At 49.2% G+C, this 20594-nt stretch overlaps 1 protein-coding gene across 2 annotated transcripts in view; it reads right to left on the bottom strand.

Moving 5' to 3' along the window:
- Window positions 1-20594, bottom strand: part of Sh3pxd2b (SH3 and PX domains 2B) — an 83866-nt gene that overhangs the window by 42009 nt on the left and 21263 nt on the right. For both annotated transcript variants that reach the window (XM_036196452.1, XM_036196453.1), the window contains exons 2-3: window positions 14806-14886; window positions 4907-4982 (exon numbers count right to left, since the gene is read on the bottom strand). In XM_036196452.1, the coding sequence (XP_036052345.1) occupies window positions 4907-4982; window positions 14806-14886 (157 nt within the window). The remainder of the gene's footprint in view (window positions 1-4906; window positions 4983-14805; window positions 14887-20594) is intronic.

Raw genomic sequence — 20594 nt, 5'->3', positions numbered from 1 at the left:
TCTAGATTCTGCATTTGTGTGAAATCATGTAGAAGAGCCCCGGCAGGAAGGTGAGCCCGTGCAACCCAAGGCTCTCAGGCTGCATGAGCAGCTCAGAGCAGAAACTCAGGCCCCCTTCCTTCCCTCATTCATGTCTCTGCTCCTGTCCAAGGACTCCCTAAACTCGAGAGCTATTTGTTTAAAGATTCTGTGCCTTTCTGCTCCACACATGCTTGCAAGAAAAGAAAAATCTAGGAGATAGTGCACCAAAGGGTTTGATGTACTCTGTCTTTGAGTGGCAGATGACAGGTAATGTTTCTGCTCTAAGCTTTTCCTAAAGTTTCTACCATATTTATTGCTTTTGGAACCATAAAAAAATCCTCCCATAGAAGAGGGGGACAGTATCGACAACCTGCTTTCCTCGATGGGCCATCCCCATGGGAACAGGCAGGGGTGGCGGGGGGGGGGGGGGCACCAGGCCCTGCTGGTTGCCCTATCATGGAGGAACCCTGCTGGGATTCTGGGTGGGGCATCCTTCCCAGGTCAGGACTGTCCCCCAACCCATCATTTCAACTCCAGATGAAGCGGGTGGCCTTCCCAGCCTCAGTCACTGTGACAATCCTCATTTTCACTGGTCTCTGCAGGCAGGGTTTTTGCAATCTCGACTCCACTGAAGTGCCACAAGCCTGTGCGGCTTCATGACTAAGAAAGAGTGTGATGCTATGGAGCAGCCCTGGGCAGCACATGCTTTCTGCTGTTACCTGTTTCTCAAAGTGGGAGAGGATCCTGCCCCCCGCCCCCCTCCCCAACCAAAACTAACATGGTCCCATTTGCTGGCAGTTCCCTTCTGTACATTAGGGAAGGAGGGCAGTATTCAGGCTTCTTACCGTAAAGGTAGTAAGTGGACTCGAAGGATTTATAACTAGCATGGCATTACTGCCAACCCACAGCACAAGGAACAGACTTATCTCAAAGCTACTACCCAACTAAAGAGTCTGTTTTGGTTAAATTGTGTGTGTGTGTGTGTGTGTGTGTGTGTGTGTGTGTGTGAACTTGGCACAACCTAGAGTCATCTAAGAGGGAAGCCCAGGTAAGAACATGTCTGCATAAGATTGGCCTGTAGGGAACCTATGGGGTCTTGTCTTGATTGATGGTTCATTGGGGAGGGTCTGGTTGACTGTGGGTGGTGTCAGCCTTGCACAGGCGGCTGAATGAGCCCGGAGCAAGGCAGGGAGCAGCATTCCTCTATGTTTCTGCTTCAGTTTCTGCCTTGACTTCCCTTAATGACAGACTGCGACATGGATGCATTAGCCAAGCAAACCCTTTATTCCCCAGATTTGTGTCTGGTCATGGTGTTTTATCAAAGCAATGGGAAGTAAAGGAAGCCAGGGCCCAAATGCTAAGGCTTCACCCCAGAAGGGGTCGAGGGGGTGGGGACTCCTCAGGCATACAACAGTGCTTCCATACCAGGACCGAGAAAGTGTGGCCTTGACAATCTCGGGGGACACTTTGTAGCAGGAGAAGAGCTCACTAGATGGTTACAGCCAATCCCTCCTGCACTGGGAGGTTGGAGAGCCAATGGCCTCTGGAGTCTGTGGACTCAGAGAACAGGGCTTTGTTCTTCGAGGTCACTTCCACACCTAGAGCCTGGCCCCTGGTAGACCTTACAAAGGAGTAATTACTATGTGTCCCCCAAAACAGTGTGGGGATGCACGACACTCTAGTTAAGAACACATCAATCCTTTCTCTCACCCTCAGCTTTCTGGGGCCAGCCAGCCACAGCAGAGCCAGGTTACACTGAGGCCAGGAGCCAGGCAGCCTGATCAATGCTCTCAGTGGTTCCTACTTGTTGGTGATGCCTCTCTGGTGAAGTGTGAGGACAGCTAGCATGGGCGAGGGTCTGGGTCTTTTGGGAGGATCAGGAAGGACAGTGGGGCTACCTCCACACTGGAGTGGAAAGGGTGTTCAGAAGAGAAACCGGCCTTGGTGGGAATGGGCGGCTTTTGTTTTCCATAGTGGACCAAGGCCAAACTGCAATTCTTAGTTTTCAAGTCGCATCCTCTGCCAAGTTGGCCTCCCCAGCTCTCCCTGGGATGGAAAGTCCACACAGGCTGGTCCCTTCCCCGCCTGTGTGTTAACATGAAATTTGCCTTTGTCTTGCTGACAAGGCAGTCTGGGTAGAGAACTGACCTCAGGAGAGGAGACCTGCTTCCTGCCCATGGCATTGGCCTGGGGAATAGCTGAGAGGTGGGCTCAGAAGGGATGGGCCAGAGGTCCTGGGACCCCTGGGGGTCCCAAGCTGGAAGTGGGCACCAGGACAAAGGGGCTAGGCCCCGAGAGCAGCATTTGCATGAATTCTTGCTAGAAAAGAATTACGTAACCACAAAGGCTTTTAAGGGCTGGGGAGAGGGTCGGGCTCAAGTTCTCTGCCTTGGGAAGTTTCCCAGAGCAGACTCTTGCCTTTCATCCAGAAGAAAGCTACAACTTACTGCTCCCCTCTTCCTTGAAGAAAGTCTGGCTTTTAGATCCTGGCTGAACTTGAACATTCTTGGTCACCCCAGGATGATGCCAACACACAGAACGGAGAACCCCCAAAGGGAGTCCCTCCCCAACTCTACCTTGCTGCCTCTGCTGAGAGCCTACTCTGAGCCAGGAATTAAACCTGGTGGAGCAGATTCCCTGTCTTATTTAACAGATGTGGAAACAGAGGTGCAGGGGAGGGGGAGGCTGGGGCAGTGATTAAAGTCACGGGCTGAAGAAGGCTGACTCCAGAGCATGTGCTTTACAGCCCTGAGTTTTGGCTACTGCAGCTGGCACATGGGGTTCCCTCCAGTGGGGGGAAAATTCCAGTGTGGTTGATGATATTCCAGTGGAGGGATTAGAAATGTTAGGTTTCTGTCTTTTTTTTTTTTTTTTTTTTCTTTTTGTGCAAAGGATTCTCCTAGCAGAGGGGGCCTAGCAAACACAGCTAGCCCAGTGTTCAACCCAGCCAGGCTGATAGTGTCTCAGAACCTCCTGACTGTGTGACAGGGACCCAAGAAAGGAGGAAGATGATAAGCTCTCCAAACCATGGATATCTGAGACGAGGGTGACTGTGAGTGTGCCCATCATCCCTGGGTAACAACAGCAAGTGAGCAATGGCCCTCAGTGACCTGACAGACATTTACACAATCCTCACGGGCACCAGCATTATAGTACCATTCTCATCTCCAATTTGCAAGAGAGGAAATCAAACCTGCTCTTGAATCATTTACCAAGGTTAGGGGTGTGTGTGCCCAGGGTGCCAAAGTTGGAAGTGACTCTAGCATGAAGCTTGGAGCCAGCCACCCCTGTTCGCATCCCAGGTCTGCCTACCATGCCCATGTTTGTGGTTTCTCTGGGCCCTAGTTCCTCCTTCGTGACAGGGGTGTGGTACTGACTCCCTGTAGGGAATGAACTGGGGTGACCGGTGTAAAGCACTCAGCCCAATGACAGCTGAGAGCAGCAGTTGTTGGAGCTTGGAGCAGGTTCTGTTTCTGAGTAATCCCTCTTCTTCACCTCAAGCCTTGACATTTCTCTTTGGTAGGGCTGTAGGGGTGCTGGGGGTGCACACAAGTACGAGCCAAGACGGCACTGCACCCTTTGCAGCAGCTGGTGGGACACCTGGCACTCAAGGTGCTTGGTAGATTTGTGTGCTGTGACCCCCAACCTGTCCTGCCCTAATCCCTAGTCTGTGGAGATGATGGGACAGTCCAAGCCTTACATTATCCTGGATCAGCCTGGAAACCACGAGAAACCTTCTAAGCAGAGAGCTTTCTCTAACAGGGAGGTTAGAAAGATCTGAAGTGTCAGAAAATGTCTATGTCCCATCACTGGCTCCCTAAGAGGAATGCAGCTTCTAGATGCTGGAGTGCCCCCTGCAGGCCCTCCCCCCACCCCCCCAGACAGCTATCAAGCAGACTGCAGGGAACTGATTCTACTACAATGTGAGTGAGATTGGACCGGTCTTCTCTGGAAGGTCCAGGTAGCCTGGTTAACACCTTAGCTTTGGCCTTGTGAGGGTCAACAGGGAACCCAGCTAAGCTTGCCAAGGCTTCTGTTCCACAGAACTCTGAGGCAATAAGCGCTGCTGTATTGCTGTTAAACAGTTGGTCACTTGTGACGTAGGAATAGAACACAAACAATGAATACAGTGGTTCTACCAACCAGATGCTGCCTGTGAAAACCCTCTGTGCCACAGCTCCCACCCGAGAGCTGGGAGAAGCTGAGCATCCTAGATGGCAGGATCCCACTCAAGGTCACACAGAAAGAGGCATATGCCCATTCTTAGCACTCGTTCTGCCCTCGGCTGAGGCTCTTGCCAGTGGAGCCATGCTGGTTAGTTTGACACCGTTAGGCCCACGTCAACTAAATACAAACTGGAGTGACCCAGAAGAGAGAACTCAACTGAGGAACTGCCTCCATCAGATCGGCCTGTGGGAATATGTGTGTGTGTGTGTGTTTGTGTGTGTGTGTGTGTGTGTGTGTGTGTGTGTGTGTGTGAGTGGCATGTTCTTCACTGCTAACTGACATGGAAGGACTCAGCCCACCATGGGTGGTGCCACCTCTGGGCGGGTGGTCACGGGCTGTAGAAGGGAGCAAGTCCAGCAAGCCATGGTGAGTTAGCAAGCAGCTTCCTCCACAGTCTCAGCTTGGTTCCTGTTTCACCTTCCTCTGATGACAGACTGTGACGGAGAAGTGTAATAGATGCAATAAACCCTTTCCTCCAATAGCTGCTTTTCCATTGTGGTGTTTATCACAGTGATAGAAAAGCAAACTAGAAGAGAAACAATGCCCCTTACCCCCTCCCCCCTGCCCCCATGAGAGGGGATGAGCTCATGTGCTCTACCAGGGATCGGGAGCTTCAGTGGCCAGGCTTGCCCTGTCCAAGAGCATGCACCTTACCCACCTGGCAGAAATGGAATGATCCTCTGCTTGGGATCCTTCTGTCCTCCTTCCATGGGGAACTTGTCCAGCATCTGCATCTAAACAGGGCGGGAACAAAAGCAAAGACCGTTCACAATATGGAATACACATTATCTGACATCTTAGAGGGAGGGGTATGTGAAATTTGTGATTTGCCAGATTAGAAGTTCCCTCCGTGCAGCTTTCCAGAAACCTGAGGCAATGGGGATGGGGGCTGGATCCGAGGACTATGTGAGAACAACTGTTTACACCCACTGTTTCCAAACTGTGAAAGCTTCAAGTTGCAAGAGACCATTCTTAGTTGTTGTTTTAAGATCCATTTTAGATTATGTGCACGTGTTATATGCATCTGTGCCACATGCATGCAGGTGCCCTCAGAGGCCAGAAATGTCAGAGCCCCTGGAGTGGATTTACAGGCAGTTGTGAGTTATCTGATAGGTTAGGAACCAAACTTGGGTCCTCTGCAAGCAAGGGCAGTACATGATCTTAACCACTGAGCCATCTTTCCAGGCCACCATTCTTGGTTCTCCTGGAGAGTTTAAGCCACAGCACTTGAAATGTGAATAACAGCCTGACGTCTTCTTTGTCACAGACAGCAGGTCATTCTGCATTCTGAGAAGTAACGGTGTGTTAAAATGCCCTTCACCTCGTTAAGCCTATGCTTATGATATCATTCTATTCCTGACCCACTCTGAAATCCCCAACCTGCTCAGCAGAGCCCGTGCCTGGTTCTATGTTGCATGCATGAGCCAGCCATGAAGATGAGCAGTCTCTAAAAGAGTCTGGGAAATAATCTGGTGACTATGAAGTAGTGTATGAGACACCATGAAACAGGCAGGGGGTAGAGGATGGAGTTGGGGGCAGACCATAGAAACCAGTATCTCTGTGTCTTAGTTGAGGTTTCTATTGCTGGGAAGAGACACCACAACCATGGCAACTCTTATAAAGGCAAACATTTAATCAAGGTGGTGGCTTACAGTTCAGAAGTATAGTCCATTATCATCATGGCAGGGAGCATGGTGGTGTACAGGCAGACATGGTGCTGGCTACATCTTGATCAGAAGGCAACAGGAAGTGAACTGAGTGTCACACTGATTGAAGCAGCTTGAGCAAAAGAGACCTCAAAGCCCGCCCCTAGAGTGACACACTTCCTCTAACCAGGCCACACTTACTTCACCAAGGCCTTTCTCCTAATAGTACCATTCCCTCTGGGGGGCATTTTCTGTCAAACAACCACACTCTCATGGCTTAAGACAGGAAAGTGAAGCTGCGTGTGACTTTAATCCACAGGCAGGTGGAGCTCAGTGAGCTCAAGGCCAGCTTGGTCTACATAATGAATTCCAGGCCAGCCAGGACTACATGGTGAGACTTTGTAAAAAAAAATTAATTTTAGAAAAAGAAAGAAACTAATGTGGAATGTCTGGCTTGGTACTCAAAGTCACAAGGATCTGCTACTGAACTCTTGTGGTTCTGATGTAACTTTAAAGGTCTTCTCTTTTGGTTCCTAATAAAGACAGCATATCACAGCACGGGCACTGAAGTTAAGGGGAGGTTCCCAGAGCTGTCCACAGCTGTGTGCCAGGTTTCTGAACCCAGGGTTGAACTGTACTTTCCCATCCCCCTGAAATGGGCCACGTCTAATGATCAGTGATACGTGCTACTTCAGGGCGGAGGTTTGTGTTCTCTATTTCCTGCTTTCTTGTGATGGACTCCCTGCCGTCTGCAGTCCTGTGGGGGTGGGGTGGGTGCAGAGCCTCAGCAACTTCACCCATGGTCCAGCCCATGGCCTGGTTGCCCATTTGGGATGCAAGTTGCCCTGCTGTCTGGTGGGGTTATCTGGGTTTTTGTTTGTTTGTTTGTTTGTTTTTGTTTTTTGAGACAGAAGCTCAATATGCGGCCCTGGCTGTCCTGAAACTATGCAAACCAGGTTGGCCTCAAACTCAGAGATCTGCTTGTCTTAGTCTCCCAAGTGCTAGGATGAAGGGCGTGTCTCTTGGCTGGCTCAACCATGACGCCTGGCTCAATAATATAGACGATGGCCTCTTTTTGGCAATGTCAGGGACTGAACCTGGGTCTCCCCACATACTAAGCCAGCACTCTACCACTGAGCCAGCCCTGAGGTTACCTGCTACAGGAGCATATCCTGATCTTTCCTAATTCACAAGGAAGCTAGAGAGGAGGAAAGGAGTCCTGAGCCTGTCAAGATGGCTGACAGGTGACAAGCGTCCCCACCAGTATGCTTCAGGGAGATCATCACCCCGACTTCCCGGACTGTCTCTCTGATGGAAAGAAAGAAGTCTGGAAAAGTCCAGGAGAAGAGGCTCCAGGAGGGAGTAGGCACACAAGTAAAGGAGGAAATGTGCTCATGGAGCAGACAGCAGGATTCCCTGCCCCCATCTCTCAATTCTCAGAACTCTATAATGTGACCACTAGCATCCAAGGTCCTAGAGACGAAGAAACTGAGCCAGTGCCTACAGCCCAAGTGTGGCAAAGCCAGGGCCTGCAGCTCAGGGTGTTTTTGTCACTGTGAGAGTGCACCTCTGCAATGCCGAGAAGACACAGAGAGGGCAGGGGTACATGTGTCAGGCTGGAGCTGCTGGCTTCTTCTGTGCGGTCTTATACCATGCCCTGGGGGAGTGGGCCGGCTTCGTGCAGCTGGGCTTGCCGGGCAGCTGCGGTATGCAGAGGCTTTGTTCATGGATTTTATTATTATATGCAGTGCAAGGGATGGAACCAAGGGCTCTGCACATGCTATGTAAGAGATCCTGCACTGTAGCCACTGGGCTACCTTGGGTTCTGTTATCCATGGCATTATTTGCGGCTGTCCATCACTGGTCCCCACTTGGTCCTGCATGGGAAATACTTGGTCCACTGTCCTTCCCTGACTGCCAAGGCCAATCTGGGCCTCCTGGGAAAGATGGATTCATTTCTGAAGAGTGCTCCTATATCAGCACATAGTAGGTTTTCAATAAACACAGGCAGAATGGATGCTAACAGTGCAGGAGATTGGCAAGTTCAGGTGGTACCCCAGAATACTCTGGACTTTTCTAAGACATTTTATTTGAACTTAAAACTACCCTAAAACACAGAAATTTAATGAAAAAGAATTGATGAATTCAACAGAGAGAACTTTTTTCCTTCAGGAGATCACTTGAAGGGACAGTTAAATAACTCTAATGAGTAACAGTCATATTACTAATATAAAATAATAATAATAATAATAACAGTACACTGCAGTTGACAGTTAAGTCTTCACATTTAGTTTCATCTGATCTTTACAACAACCCTCTGAAACAAATGTTATAAGTTCCAAGTCACAGATGAGGACCAGAGAGGGGAATGAACTTGCCTTAAGCCACACAGCAAAGCAGCAGCATGATGTGTCCAAATACCTTTGTCTAATCACATTCTCTTAATATCACTCTTTAGCTGGTTTCAGGGCTACATGGATATGGAAAACCAGCTGGAGACAGGTAAGCTTAATATTCTGTGCACATGTGAGTGGCATACCATTCCCTTCTCAAAAGCAATTTATCAGTCTTAGCTGCAGAGGCTCTGAAATTGATACTTTTGCCTAATGCTATCTATCCCCCACCCCCTCAAACCCCGCCTCCCCTGCCACAGAGAAGCATGTTGTCAAGAATGCACAGTAACAAGGCCACTTCTGTTCTCTTGGTGCCTTTTAAGACCCTCTCTGGATCTCCACACTGGCTAACGAGTGCCCACACTGACTAATGAGTGCCCACACTGGCTAGTGATATTTGCATTGGCTAACAAATGTCCACACTGGCTTATACACCACTGGTCTAACCTCAGGTAAGTCCCTTTAGAGCGGACAGCTCAGGTGAAATCCTGATGCTTCCTCCACAGGCTGCATCCATCGAGCCTCTGAGGCCGTTTGGGAAATGAGGGACATTCTGCAGGGGGCTGTAAACACTACTTTGAAATTGATTTGGGAGTAACATAGTAGTCTGGGAGGCTTGTTGTTTGTTTTGTTTGATTTATTTATTCATGAATATGTATGTTCTGTCTGCATGTACGCCTGCAGAGGGTATCAAATCTCATTACAGATGGTTGTGAGACACCATATGGGTGCTGGGAACTGAACTCAGGACCTCTGGAAGAGCAGCCAGTGTTCTTAACTGCAGAGACATCTCTCTAGCCATGTTTTGTTTTTGTTTTTTTAATTGTGTTACATATATACAATGTATAGTACATCTTTCCACCCTACCTGGGTGCACAGTTCTGTGGCCTTATGCACACTCACTCAGCGGACACTCATCTCCTCCATCATCTCCACAGACTTGCATCAGCCAGAGCACCAAATAGCTCTCCATCCACCCTGCCTCGTGTCACCACCTCCACATTCTGACTCAGTTGACTACTCTGGGTACCTTGCACAGGCGTAGTGAAATATCTGTCCTTTTCTCTCTGGCCATACTCTACTCAGGGCACAGTGTTCGGGTTCAGTCATATTACAGCCAGTACAGGAAGTGTTTTGTTTTTTGTGTTTGTGAGACAGGGTGGGTCTCTCTGTGTGGCGACATCTGCGACCCTTCCCCAGGGGGACACACTGAACCTGGAGATCTCAGAGTGCAAAGGCTGTACAACACAGTGTGAAGTGGACCCATGTCTGGGGCTTATCTGTAAAGGACTCAGGTGGTGCTCAAGCTGTAGGGAGAAGATGAACCCATGAACAGGACTCTGAGGGCAAGTTCACCTTTTCAGACACACTCAGAGGAAACCCTGGGTCCCAGGGAGGTAGTGGTTAGAGCCCTGCTGTTTGGGGCATGTGACTACTGCTCTAAACTTGAGTGTTGCCACTTGTGAAATGGCAATGGTGCTGACCTCATGCTGGCAAGGGAGGGTTTGGTGAGGTGGCATTTAAGATGGGCACCTCACAGTTGTAGGCAAGAGTAGTTGATATTAATGCACTCCTCTGATGGGTGCTGCCCTGAGCATTGTGGGTACTCCAGTCACTCATCCCCAGAGCCTTGCTTGGCTGTCCGCTCCCTCCAAGACGTTCTCATCCACTCTACATCACCAGCTCAGGCTAAGGCAGAAAGAGATGCTCAGGGAGACTGAGTGACCTGTCCAGAGGTTGGGACCTCACCTCAGGTGTTCCTATTCCAAACTCAGGGCTCTTTTCCATCCCCTCCAGCCTCATATGAACAAGACACATGGCTAGATGTCAAGTCTTAATGGAAGACATGACCACAGGCGTCCAACTTTTCTAAGAAGTCAGGAAGGTGGGTCTTTATTATGGGGACATTTTTGCTGGTGACAGTGTCCTTTCCCATGAGGTGGTCTGGGCCACGGTCCTTCTACCATGAGTAGCAACCTCTCTTTAAACTGTTTCCTCAGCTTAAAATTTTCCACGATACCAGAGCAGACACCTACAGTTCTGATTCCCCAACGCCCTCCAGCAGGTGGTACCCAGGCACATTATCAAGATGTTGATCCTGTTTTTCTGTCCTTGTGCTGGCCTTAGACACCTCCTCCTATGGTCCAAGATGAGCTTAAGCCATAGGGGACATTCTTTTCCCCTAAAGTAATAGTGCTAATGTGCTGGACACAGCTTGGAACAGTAGCTGCTGCCGTGGAACTTACCACGGGGCCCAGAAACAATGGAGAAAGACAAGTCCTAGTTGTATCCAAAGCCAGAAGTCCTTAGATTTCTCAGCTGACAATAAGGAGCCGGGAGAATCCAACCTAGCTGGGGTTCTCCCATCAGCGCCATGACAGTCTGACAAAAACTGGACATCAGGCCAGAAAGCCGTGAGAACTGGACTGAAGCCCAACTGTCGAATTCCGAAGTCTGGAACCTCAAGAAACTGGTATCATGTCCCCCTTTTATCCTTCTGTTGATTCCAAGCAGCCTGGGCCTGTCAGTCACCCTACCAGCTGACACCTGCTCCATACTCAGCCCAGGCCTGTTCTTATAGTCTCAAGAGCTATACCTCACATACCACAAAAGCCACCCTTTAAAATGGACCACGCAGTGGTTTTCTATGTATTTACACAGTATGCAGTCATGACCACTATCTAATTCTAGAACATTTTCAGCACCCCCAAAAGATACCCAACACCTGCTGCCACTATATCTGCCCATCATCCCCTTCCCCAAGCCCTGTGGGGTTGCCCCTTCTGACACAATCACCAATTTTAACTTGTAGCTGGTAGCAAAAGCAGCAACAGAGAGCAGAGTGGCTAGCAGCATGGACTTTGGTGTCATGCAGCCTCAGGTCTGAGAACTGTCACACTAGCTGTATGACTGGGCAGGTGAACGGATATCTCTGAGCTTAGGTCTGCGTAATCTGGTAAACTGGTTGTGAGGACGAAATGAATGGACCGGGCCCATGAACAGAGCTTCAGAAATGCTGGCTGCTTTTACTGACATGTTCCCACATCACCAATGAGAGCACTCAGACACAGTAGAGTAAAGGAGCAGGCCCAAGGCCACACAGCTGGGGGTGGCTGGGCCCAGGTCTTCTGCGGTCTCTGCTTTTTCTGTTACACCAGTTCAGCGGCTCTTCCTCCACACAGCCTCAGCCCTCCCTCCCTCTGTGAGCCAAGTCACTTCTTTGAAAAAAAAAAAAAATCAAGGCCATGTGCCAAATGGGACATGGAATCATGAAATCATCTAATGTTGGGGTATCGTGGCCCCACATGGGCTGGTCTCCTTACTTAGTCCTTGGGGACAGCTGAGCTGAGTGGATATGGATAGGGGGAGGCTGCTTCTAGCTTGAACCAGAGCCACTAGAATTACATGGTTTTCCCACTCTGCAGCCACATCTGGGACTTCTTAAAACTGGATGAAGCTGGGCCTCTGGATAGCTTCACCATGCTAGGGATGGCCACTCGAGACAGTCAATTCTGCTCCAGCAAACCCCCAATCATTACTACACTGAGCTGGGAAGAAAACCTGGCTTTTAAGAAATCAGTGAGATCAGGGGTCTAGTCAACACAGGATTTGGGTTGGGAAGACCTGTGGCCAGACCCAGCAAAGGAGGTCACGGCAGGTGTCACATCTGTGGAGAAGGACAGACGACAGGCAATGCACTCAGCCAAGTCCATCTCATTGTCATAACAAGTACATAATGGGAGTACTTTCTTTCCCATTAAAAGCAAAGGAGGAAATGGAGGAAGAAGACAGAGGTAACACCAAGCTGAGACTGAAAAGGGAAAGCAGAGTCTTGAACTTGGGTTTGTCTTCAGCTTTGGGCCAGGCTGGAATAGGGAATTCAAGTAACAGTCTAGCCACATACTTAAACATGCCAGTAGTCAGACACTTTCCCATTCGCAGGGCTCCCTCCCACCCTGGCATTCCCTAGACCAGTGTCACCTGCTCCCCACCACAGCTGACAGGCTGGGGTGGGGTCTGATCCAGGATCCTGGAGACCACCAGATTCTCTTCCCAGGGACTCCAGGTTCCTGAGAGCAGGGAAAGACGCTGATGGAGACAAAATGTGCTGACTTGAAGACACGCTGAGCGTGTTGGCCAACAGACAAGCCAAGAGGCTGATCTAGAGTGGCCAGGGAGAAAATAAAGCAGGTTGGACAGAGGGTCCTGAGGTCACGAGATAGATAGCCAGGAGCTGCCAGTAGATACTAGGCCCTTCCAAGGTCACAGCATTGTTTGCTTTGGGTTCCAGGCAACACTCTGCTCTGCCCATAAATCCAATCCACTCCTCTCTTCATGTGTCAACTAGTGGAGTGGGCTCTACTCTGCAGCTGTAAATAACCCTGGGAAGACAATCATGTCACTATTGTTCCTTAGCCCCACAGACCCTTCTTGGAGGTGCCAGGCTGGCAAGAAGCCCCTGAACACATGCCAAGGCAGAGCTCCCAAGGTAGATGCCATTGCCTGTAACAGTAGCCTAGCAATAGGCAAAAGCTCTAGGTCACCTGCATTATCACCGGTCTGTGTGAAAGGGCAGAGCTCCCCTGAATGCTGTTGGTCGCTCTCACACGAGGCTGTGCCACCTGCTCATGCCTCCTTTTCCTGTGTTTTCTTCTCCCCTGTCTGCTCATTCTAGACGGTGGTAAGTTTATTTATTATGGGGCTGGGATCAAACTCCCGGCTTTGTATGTGTGAAGCACGGATTCTCTCACTTAGCTGCATCCCAGCCCCACCGCACATTTTACGGATAGCCCCGCTGTTTATTTATATTCAGCTCATTTGCAGCAGAGCAGCCAAAAATTATAACTGTATGTGAGACTGCTAGATGTGGCTGCATGCTGTTGAACACAAAGCGTCACAGATGAGCTCATTATGTTTTCAATAATTAAGTGACTGGTGTCTCACTCGCTTTACACAGCGGCGCAGCAACTCCTGGCTGTGTGTCCTGAAGGCATTAGATTTAGCTGCACTTGAGAAGGCAGTTAAGAGCCTATGGCTGTCTGCCCTCCTTTGCTATAGTGGGACAAGGCTCCAGACATTCTCCAGTCCACATGGTCAGGAATGGCTTGAGTCTATGTAGTCAAGGATGCCTGCAGTTAATAGTTAATAAAGTTACCAGAACCTGAGATTCTCCTTCCCAGCCCAGACTATGCCCTTGATACCAAGGGTGGAGCAGCCACCCAGGAAAGCCCATTGGCTGTCATAGTGATTGGCATAGAGCTAAGCCAATGAAACACAAAGTGCCTGCCAGGCCATGTGAGAAGTCTTCGTTACTCTTTCCGACAGAGCGTGAGCCCAGAGCTGCTGGAGCCATTTGCAACCATGTGTGACTGAGGAGGAAGTGGGGACACAGAAGGAGAAGTCAGGTGATGGAGTGAAGACCCTCCAGCAAGCCGTGCCTGAAGTCTGGAAGCCTTCTCCTCCTAGGGACAGTCAATGACAGGGCCAAAATACCCAAAGCAAATCTAAGCTGGTTCCGTCACAGTAGGGCAGACACCACACATCCATCGTGGGATGGAGGCTTGCCCTGGACCCTCACCACACAGTAGGGAGAATGCACAAAAGTTCAGAAAGCCAGGAATACCCCCTAGTGTCTGTGGCAGACATTGTCTAAACAACTTTGCCACATCATCTCCTGAAGGACCCTGACTTCTCCAGACTCCTGGGAGCTGCCCTTTTGGAGACATGGTGATGAAGCCACAGGCCCAGGATTAGCATTGTTTCATACTGGTGAAGATGAATCCTACTGAGCTGTCCTCATGTTCCCCAGCTCACTGTGAGACTGGGGGCACATGCTGATCATTCGTTAGTTTGTTCGTTCGTTCGTTCATTCATTCATTCATTCATTCATTCACTCACATCCTCACTCACTCATGTCAAACATGCATTAATCACTAAGTGAGCATGTGCTATGTACCAAGCCTTGAATAAAAACATTAAGGAAAGAAAGGATGAGGAAGACAGGGTCCCTGCCCATGACTGTCACAGTCTAGAAGAAAAGATAGATAAGCTGACAACATCGATAAGAAGAAGCTCACAGTGGAGAACAAAGTCAAAAAAGGCTTCGGAAGCTGGTGACTCTGGTAGCAGGGGTTATCCAAGCCAGCAAGTCAGGTAGGAGGGCACAGAGTAGCATCCCAGGTGAGACTATCAGGAGTGTAAAACCTAGCAGGTGGGGCTGGGGAGACGGAGCATGCGAGGCGTCCAGGCAGACTCAGCATCCTGGATCACCACATGGTCACTGTACAAAACTTGCTTCAACATGGTTCCAGAGCCATGTGTGGCCTCCAGACTGGCCCCCTTCAAGGGCAGCTGACAAGCACCTCTTATTTAGTTAAATGTATCAAAACATAAGGCAACTAAAGACCTTACTCACGCCCCACGTAATGGACATCAATTTAGAGTCAAGACCATGAAAAGACAAGGCTCCAAGGTCACGGTGTAGGGAAAGTCGATTGACCTTCTCCACAAATGCCTACCTGGAGGTCAAAGAACTTGCTGTAGCGTCGGTAGATGGCCTCTGTGGTGCCACTGGACCACGTGACTCGGATGATGTAGACCTGCAGGGAGGGACAGAAGAGACAAGTGTTGACCACAGCGGGATGACATGGTTGGAAAGCATCCTCTTCCAGGCCAGGACCAGGTTCATCCCCACGGAACAGTGCTGGCAGGTGCACCTTTGAAAGGTCTCCAGTGGGTTAGAGGCATGAGCTCACAGGTGGGAGTACAATGCCCAGCGGGTTAACAGCCCAAAGTGGGTTCAGTCCACCCATCTCCCTCCTGCTCTCTCCCATCTTCTGCCACAAGCTAAGCACCACGAAGGCCCTGTCAGATGCCAGCTCCTCAACTGAGGACTTCCCAGCTCTAAGAAGTAAACCTCCATTCGTTACCAATTACCCACCAGTGCCATTTTATTATGACAACATAAAGCAGACTAAGAAAGTCTTCATCCCCGAGACCAAAGAGGAGCTTGAGGCAGAAAAACCCTGAATTTCAATCTCAGCCAGACCAGTCAGTCCCTTGCTGTCTCGTCTCCCTCCTCAGTAGAAGGGGGATACACCCCTGCCTGCAGAGCTGTGTCAGGGATGGTGCAGGGTCAGCTTGGGGCAGCTGCCTCTCTTAGCACTGTACGGGTGCCTGGCTGCTCCCCATGTGGCTCTTCTTTCGGAGGAGTTCTTAAAACCTTCACGTTTATCAAGAGGAGTCGGGGTGCTTGCATCCTTCACCTCTTCTATTGTCCGAAAATAGCCACCTTGATGTTTCCACCAGTGAGGACTCAGGCTAACTCACAAGTCCCTTGGGTCTCAGCTTCTCCATCTGTGAAGTAGGCTAACAGCACCTGCCTCCTCTGTTTCCTGAGCTATATGAAAGCCTAGCAGAATAAAGGTCACGAATCATCTTAGCAAGCAGAGGACATGTCTCTGACCTTGGTCATGTGTTATGGTACACACAGGAAACAATACACTGATAACAAATTTGGGGAAACTGAGGTATCTGCTGGAAGGCAGGCATATACCTCAGTGGGGACAGCAGTGGGTCCCTGCTGGCTCTGGCTGGCAGTGATTACCACAGCACATTGACCTTTCTCCAGGAAGCCCTCTTCTCCATCCTGCCCAGCCCCTTAGAAACAGAGGAGGGACTATCGATGGTATCTTGGAAGAGGTGAACTGAGCTGGGCCAATAAGGGTCAGTAAGCCTCAGCCCTGGGACTCTAGCATTAACTCTTGAGAAAGACCAGTGTTCCTTCTCTGAGACTGCAGGGGCCACCTTCCCATGTCTGCGGTGAGGTCAGCCTGAGAATGAAGCCACATAAGGAAACTCTAAGGATGCAATCTGACCATATCTAGTTCATCTTGAAGTTAAGTCTACAGACACCTGTTTCCTGAGCCAGTAATTACCATTTGGTCCATAGAGAGCTATGTATAATTACAATAAACCTGTATAATTATAATAAAAATAGCTTATCATTTTTACTTGTGCATATTTATGGGATATGGTATGATAGTCTGATGTATGCATATCACATGTAGTGATCAAATCCAAGTGTGTGTGATATATATGACTGACATATATCATATGATATTTACATGTGCATATGCACACATATACACATATACACATAATGGTGCTGGGGATGGAAACTGAAGAAGTTAAAAATGAAAGAAACGGTAGAACTCAGCTAAGCTAATGACTTCATCTTCTAGTTGGGTAAACTGAGGCCTAGAAAGTGAAAACACAGTATTAAAGGTCCCTGCCCCTGGAGATGTACAAGCAAAATTTGGCTAGCTGGCTGCAAAGGACATAACCATTAAAAATTAAAAGAAAAATAAAAAAATATTAAGAAAGACTGCCAAATATTTTGTTTTTCTTAAAATCGACGCACGGGACCTTCCCACACATGGAGAGCCTCCTCGCCTATGATTCACTCCTTGGACTCCTGTTATCAGTCTCTGAAGTTCTTGGACTGCAGCATGCCAACTGCTTTGCAGGAATGAAACCCTGAACAACTGATGCAGTGCTTTTTAGGCACAGGCCAGACTGTCACAGGCTTGTCCTACACGGGTCCTGAGGGCTCAGGGCTGGAAGATGGCAGACACCTGCTCTGCTGCTGTGGGACACTCACAAGGTGCTGGCCTCTCTGGCTGTGGTGTCCTTCACTCTGGAATGGAGACAGCAGCCTCCATGAGAATCAAGTATGATAATGAACGGCTATGGCCTGGTCTGGCACCTGGTACACATTAGGAGCGCTCACTAGCTCCTCCCATGCTCCCGGCTGGTACCCGTCCCCCTTTTTTGGCTTCAGTACCAGTTTCTCTAGGAGAATTACCTCTTTTCTCACTGTTTTGCTATAGGGAGACATGTTTCCCACGCCTGGTCAAATACAGCACTGTCTGGCCCTGGCCACAAAAAGGGATCTGCACCTGACCCAAGCCGGGCTGACAGAATTCATGATCTCCAATGGCATCCTAGAGGAGAGATTGGACTCACAGCTTTAGAAGAGTCAGCCTTTCCCCTGACAAGGCCTGGTGGGAGAATACCATGTGAGGAATGATTCCATGACAAGCATTTGCTTGCACAGAAGAAAGCCAAGTGAAGAAACAATGTCTATATGGGATGCCTTTTTAAAAGCCTCAAAACTCATGAGCAGAAAAACAACTAATTCAATGACAAGAGGCATACGAAAGACTTATCAGCCTCGTCACTGGAGTGGATAGATGGATGGCAAGAGAGTCAGTGAGAAGATGACTGTGCCACCAGCCACTGGAGAAAAGCAGACTAAACAGTGATGAGAAACCATGCTAATGCTTGGTGAGGGTCCTCGCCAGGACCATGTGCCACAGGCCTGGTCACCAGCCTGTAGTGCAAACACCAGCAGGCGGAGTCCAGAAGGAGGAAGTGAAGTCACTGGGGGCTTACCCTTGAAGCACATGCTGGAAACCCTGTTTCTTCCTGTCTTTCTTGTCGCTTCATGGCTAATATGTTCCACCATACACTCCCTCCATGATCTCTGTTGCCATCATAGATCCAAACACAAAAGAGATAACTACCCTAGACCTCTGAACATAGGAGCCAAAGCGGGCTTCCCCTTCCTAGATCTTGTGTATTTCAGGCATCCGTCAGAGTACCAGAAAAGGATCACAGCTGTGAATCTATTAGCACGGATGAAATGAAAAACACTGACATGTAGGGCACGATACCACTGCCTGGAAGCCCAGCACTTGGAGGGTGAAGCAGAAAGATTAGGGGGTTCAAGGCCAGCCTGGGCTACACAGTGAGACCCTGTCCTAATTGTCACTGTGACACACTGCCTGATAGAAACATCTTAAGAGGAGAGATCGGACTTGTGGTCTTGGAGGTGTCAGGCTTTCATGGAGGGAGGGCATGGTGGGCCAGAGCCGCACATACCGACCGTGGTGGCAGGAAGCAGAGAACAGGGAAAACGGGAAGGGTTCAAGGCAAGACACAGCCTCTGAGGCACACAGATGACAGCCAACTTCTGACCAGGCATGCCTCTCAGCAATGCCACAGGAAAGGACACAATGCGCCCATTGGCCAGAGCCCTCTCTGGAAACACCACCCGAGACACACAAAGGTGTGTGTTGCTGACCTCCTCGATGCTTCTCAATCCAACATTTCAAGCTGACAGTTGAGACAAACTGTTACCATCTCAGTTACCACAGCGAGCACAGGAACAAATGGTGGAATCGGGCAGGCCTGTCCCTCCAGATGACTCCACTTCACCTCATTGCTCTCTCCCCAGGACTCCTCTCTGTTCTCTGGGTCCCACAGGGTTACAGAAGTACTGTAACTCTGGGTCACCTCACCAAGGCTCGGGCACAGGTTCCTAGATGCTGAATGAGCCTGTGCTCTGTTCCCTCCTCCTGGTTCCTATGGGGAGCCCTGACCATAGGGTTATGTTAGGTAAAGTCCTTACACTGAAGTCAGTCACCCTGGCTTTGGGGAGCCATAGTTGGCCTCTGTGCCTGAGGTTCTACATGTGGGGTGGGAATGGTGAGCGACACTGGCTTGTACAGAGTCATTATTCCAACCAACACACCGAACACTGCTCACACAGCATCTCCATCAGGACCAGATACCAGCATCATGAGTGACCTAGAGATATAGAAAGCACGTGGGAGGATCCTATGCAAATGTGCTATTCCACACAAGCATCTGAAGATCTGGATGCCTGTGGGGACAGAGGGGCTGGAATCAAGTCCCCATGGGTACCAAGAGATAGCTGCACATAATTATATGCACAGTACACATACGTGTATACAAACGTATGCATCACATATGCATACACACATACATACACACACACACACACACACACACACACACACACACACACGCTACATCACACACACGCATAGCTGCTTCTTGTCACTTGAAGTAGCTCTGGTCTACAGTGCTACCAGTGACCGTGACTCGGTCAATGCTTAAGCATTACTCCTCGGAGAAACAGTTAGGGTCCTTCGAGTTTTCAAGCATTTTTACCATCATCGAGGCTTATGTCTAAGGGCACTTTATTAATGTGTACAGTTAGTTCACTCACACTGAACTCAATGTCCAGCAGCTCAATTACTCAAGCCTGAATGAAGCTTTTCTAACTCTGGCACACCTATGAGGCCCAGCAAGCCTTTCCCACTCAGGGTCCCAGGCTGCACCTCAGTCCCAGGCTTGGGTCCATTTAATATAGTGAAATCACTAACAAAAAAATCACACAAATGTAAAAGGTGGGAAAAAAAAAAAACCAACACACTTGTTCAGGACACAGGAGGAAAAACAAGAGAGCCAAATGTCATCCTGCTCAACCTTAGCTGAGAATGTCATGTATGGCTGGATGATGTGAACTGTGACACTCGGGGCAGGCATGTGCCTGTAAACATCCCCCAAAGCCATGAGTGCTGATTTGGGCCACAGATAAATGTCATCAAGCATACAAATTCATAAATATAAATAATGAGGATGGTCTTACACATAAATGTGCGTGTGTTCATGTAAACACACATGCTAGTGGTTACTCTGGGCTAGAAGGAGTATGGAGGAGTTTTTTTTTAAACTCTGGTCTTGACGCTTTTTCATATTTCCAGACATTTTTATGCCTGTACCAATGCTCCTTGATGTATGACGGGCTGTATCTTGATAACCCCTTAAGTAGAACACCTTCAGCAGAAAATGTACTGACTCCACCTGATCTCCCCAACTCAGCCACGCAGCTCCCTGTGTGGTATCAGCTGTTCCCCTCTGTGGTGTGACTGGCCAGCAGCTGAGGCTTAACACTACAGCCTCATAGGAGTATCTGACTGAACAGCACCAGCTACACATCAGAGGCCATCTGTATTGTCTAACTAGGAAAAAAAAAAGACATCACCTCCTGGGAAAAAAATGAAAAATACTTTGTTCTGAACCCCAGCTAGCATCTTTCTGCTTGGTCCCCAAGGCCACTGTATACAAGTGTGACCAGTGCCACAGGGATGCCAGGTACAGGAAGGCAGGGCCTAGTGCTGACCTCAACGAGATCCGGTTGTACAGCCTGCATCCAGAACTCATTGTGTGAATTTGTCTTGGAACCTTGTGTTCTCTGCAAAACAGGTGAAAGATGCTGGTCATCCTTACCTTCCGAGCTGATGGAAAGTTCCAGAAATGAAATACATGCTAAATAAAATCTCAGCTTAGGGATGGGATTTGTAGGACATGTTCTCTGAATGGTGTTCAATCCTTCACCCTTACTACTTGGCAAGTCTACACCTGGGCCATGAGC

The sequence above is a fragment of the Onychomys torridus genome, chromosome 8 (genome assembly GCF_903995425.1).
Source record: "Onychomys torridus chromosome 8, mOncTor1.1, whole genome shotgun sequence".
Classification (NCBI taxonomy): Eukaryota; Metazoa; Chordata; class Mammalia; order Rodentia; family Cricetidae; genus Onychomys; species Onychomys torridus.
Note: the sequence above shows the minus strand (reverse complement) of the source record. Positions and strands in the feature narration are given on the sequence as shown.